General features: G+C 46.7%; 1 protein-coding gene across 1 annotated transcript in view; it reads left to right on the top strand.

Moving 5' to 3' along the window:
- Positions 1-302: 302 nt before the first annotated feature.
- Positions 303-3,952, top strand: part of KIF13A (kinesin family member 13A) — a 175,088-nt gene continuing 171,438 nt past the window's right edge. The window contains 2 exon segments of the mRNA XM_039866482.1: positions 303-459; positions 680-770. Of these exon segments, the coding sequence (XP_039722416.1) occupies positions 405-459; positions 680-770 (146 nt within the window). The 5' untranslated portion in view covers positions 303-404.

A 3,952-nucleotide genomic window follows, 5' to 3' on the forward strand; every position in this document is an offset into this window, starting at 1 on the left:
CCCGCCGCACTCCGCCGGGCGCCGCGCGCGGCCAAGTCGGGCCTCCGAGAGCCGCGGGGTCGCGGCCGGCGGAGCGCGGAAGATGGCGGTGCGGCCGGGCCCGGGGCGGCCGCGAGGGGCCGCGGCTCAGTGCGCCCGGCTGCGCCCGCGCGGCTAGAGCGGCGCCTGGGCCCGCGCGCGGCCTCCTCCCCGCCCGCCGCGCCCCGCCCCGCGCCCGCCCCTCCCCGGGCCGCGGCCGTGCCCCGCGTCGTGCTCCCCCGGGATGGCCCGCGCGCCTCGGCGCTGCCTCACGGAGCTCACGGCGGAGCGGCGGCGGCGGCCGCGCTCGGGGGGCGCGGCGGCGGCGGCGGCGGCGGCGGCGCTTCGCGTGAGGCGCCGCCTCGGGCCGAGCGGGCGCCGCCAACATGTCGGATACCAAGGTAAAAGTTGCCGTCCGCGTCCGGCCCATGAACCGACGAGGTGAGGAGCTTTCCGCTCGTTTCTGTCCGGGGTCGGGCCGAGGGCGGGGGCAACTTTGGAAACTGCGGGGCCGCGGGGCTGGGCGGCGAGCGCGCAGCCGAGGCCGCAGAGCCGGGCGGAGGCGGCGCCGGGGTCCGGCTCCGGCTCGGCCGCCTCCCCGGAGACCCCGTGCGGGCGGGATGCTCCACTTTGCAACGTTCGCGTTCCCCTGTGCTTTCAGAACTGGAACTGAACACCAAATGCGTGGTGGAGATGGAAGGGAATCAAACGGTCCTGCACCCTCCTCCTTCCAACACCAAACAGGGAGAAAGGTAATGCGGGCGCGGAGAGGGCGGGAGGAGGATCTGACCCCGCAGTCTGCAAGTTTGAGCCAGGAAAATGGGAGTGCTCTCTTCTATTGTTAGGAGGACGGCTTCAAGTTTGTTGAACGCTCTTGTCTGAAGCTGTTGCAAGTCCAAGTTCCTCTCTTCCCCCTGCGCCCCCCTCTCACGTCCCCTCCGGTATAGCGCGGCATCGGGCTGGGCACCCTGGCCAGAGATTAGCACTAGTCAGTTGTGTCCCTGGTCGGCCTCTAGGCACCCAGACGGAGAGGGGCTGGATGGGACCCTAGAGGTGATTAGTCCAATGGCCACATTTTACAGATAAGAAAACGGAGGCCTGAGTGGGCAAGTGACCACCGCAAGGCCTTGTTCTCTGTGGAACCCAGTGCCTCAGGTTTTTTCTACCACTGCAGGGTTTGCTTCGTTTGGCAGGCTTGTTTAGGGAGTTTGTGTGTAAAGTAAAGGGAGACCCCACAATAAAGCAAAAATAGTTTTGTACGATGTAGGTTCGGGCCTGGACCATTTAAAATCTTTTTTGTTGTTGTCGGTGGTGGTGGTGCTGGGTTGAGATAATGCCTGAATGTATTGCGGGAATTTTGATTTTCAAGGAAACAAAAAGTAGTGTCCGAGCTGTGTAAACACTGGGGGGATGTACAAAAGGGGGTTGCATTTACTAGATGGCAACAATTTGCATTTGAAAAGTAGTAACTGTTGGATCCTTATTAATTCTGCTCTTCCACGCAGCAGTATGGGAAAATGCCCTAAAATAATTTGAATATTTGGCATTTTTCTAGTAAGCCCATGAAGAAAAAAAAAAATGGAATTCGTTCAGTATAGCAGTGTTGTAGCTTGTAAAAATAGGAAAGAAAAAACGGGATATTTGTCAAAATTAATTTCTCTGGGACATGAGTATGAGTTTGTGTTTCTGAAAGTCAGTCACCTGTTGATTGATGCACTACAATTTAGTGATTTTTGCTCTCAAGAGATTTCCACTGGAAACTCTGAGGTAGGATTTGTTACTTTATTGCTAAAAGAAGCAACTGCCTCTGTTCTGTAATCATGTGGCCGGTTCAGGCACAGTTTTGCCAAATTTTGGAGAAGAAATTATAGTTAGATAAGATTGGGGAATTTTTGCTTTTCATGGTGACAGTAGCATTTCTATTCAATTTGCAAACATTTTGGTACTTAGAGCAAATTTTTATGGTGATGGTAAATAGCTAAGTTGTATTTAAAATGTTGTGTTAAATACTTTTCAATAATGGATGTATCCTTGGATAATATTTTTAGATACATTTTAAATATTTATAGTATTTTAGATACATTTATTGCAGTGCAATTGTATATTTCATGGTGATAGTAAGTAAACTATTTTACTTTACTAATTAGATCACCAACTCCTTCCCCTTACCCCAACTGGATATTTTTATATTGTGTCAGAAAAAAAATTCTGCTGGGTCAGATTCTTCACAGCAGTCTGGAAAACAGGTAGAATATTCTAACTCCTGTTATGTAGCTGCTGCTTTTGTTTTCCTTGCTGATTTGACACCTGCTCCTTGTCACTCTTAACCATGAGGAAAGCTACTTTTAGCTACTATTTAATGAAATGAAGCTTTGTCATTTGCGGAGAGAAACATTTAATTTTGTGGAATTTGTATATAAATTATAATTGTAGACAGTTTGCTAGACATACTAAATAATCAGCAGTTACTAATCAGGATCTTTTAACTAAAGATGTGTAGGATGATTTGGGAATTTATCCATCTGTTTGTAAATTGGAATAGCCTCTTCTTTGAAACTACAAGAATAGCATTGAAAAATGGGTATTCTCTTGTTCTGTCCTCTTGACAGATCTGGTTCTTTGAGTGGTAGATGAGCCCTTTCTATGGGGTTCTGCCTGGGTACCCATCATTTAGTTTATAGACTGAGAAGGGTCAACACAACAGTGCTGCTCGTAGGTTAGCATTGCAAGGATGGAGACACCAAATGCATTTTAATTTTCATTATGCAGCTTGGTTTCATATTTCTCTACCAGGTTTTCCCTTAAAGCAGCAGTGCATTTAAAAATAGAAACAATTCCTCCCTTGGGTTCTGGGTTGATTAATTGTGACAGAACTTCATGTTATGTTTGCAATTCATTTCTATCATTTGTTTTGAGATAGAGCTCAGGAAAAGGCAAGAATATTATTTTTCTTACCCAGAAGTCCAAGGTTTGAAGTATAAGAAGTCCTTAAATTAATATTGACAAACCTACATCAAATTGAGAAATACTTTTTTTCCTGAAAATTACGGAAATTGTTAATGTGTTAACCATGAATAGAAATTTTAAGTTACTGGGTGAAAGTTTTCAGTCCTACCAGTAAAAACAAGTGAGAGTGCATTTATTTCCAGGAAAAGAAATAGACAGGCTTAGCTTTCATAATTTTTCCCTTTTATAAAATCAAAGCCAAGACGACATGGTGAGGATTAAAAGATCACAGGGCTTCTGAGGTTAAAGATGTTTGTTTTGGTCCTGAAATTTTAAGATTATAATACACTGCAGAAGTCCAGATTAATAGTTGACTTGTATACCATCACTGTTCTGCAACATTAAGACATATATGAATTTGTTTCTTAAAATACCATTGCATTATTATGCAGGAGACATATATGACCTTTAGATCAGGCGAGAACCATAGGTGGCACAGAAGATCCAAAGATAACTATAGGCCCAGTAGCTATGGGTCTGTGCCAGAGGCTCTTACCTTTGAGGGATGTGGGAAGAGGGAGGAAAAAATAGTTAAAGTAGAATGTGGTAGATTGTGTAGACTATACTTTTCCCTTTACATGTACCATATTATTTGGAAATTACTTGCTTCCTCTCTGTCTCCTCTTTGAGGCTGTTACCTCCCTGAAGGCAGGTATCTTGTCCTGCTTACCTTTGTGTCCCATGTCCCTGAGCATCACCTGGCTCAAAGCAGGCACTCAGCAAATGTCTGTAGTGTTTAGGTTTCCAGTGTGATGGAGCATTGAGGAGGGGCTGTGGAAATGACCCAGGGTCCAGGAAACCTGCAAAGAAAGGTAACATTTGTGCTGGTCATGTGGGTGCTAAGAGTGTAAGTTCACTTTTGCAAGAGTAGGAGAAAGACCTTTTTGTCAAAGAAAGTGAAAGCATACCTGCCGCAAATTATTTCTGG

This window comes from Pteropus medius, unplaced genomic scaffold (genome assembly GCF_902729225.1).
Source record: "Pteropus medius unplaced genomic scaffold, Ma_sr-lr_union100, whole genome shotgun sequence".
Classification (NCBI taxonomy): Eukaryota; Metazoa; Chordata; class Mammalia; order Chiroptera; family Pteropodidae; genus Pteropus; species Pteropus medius.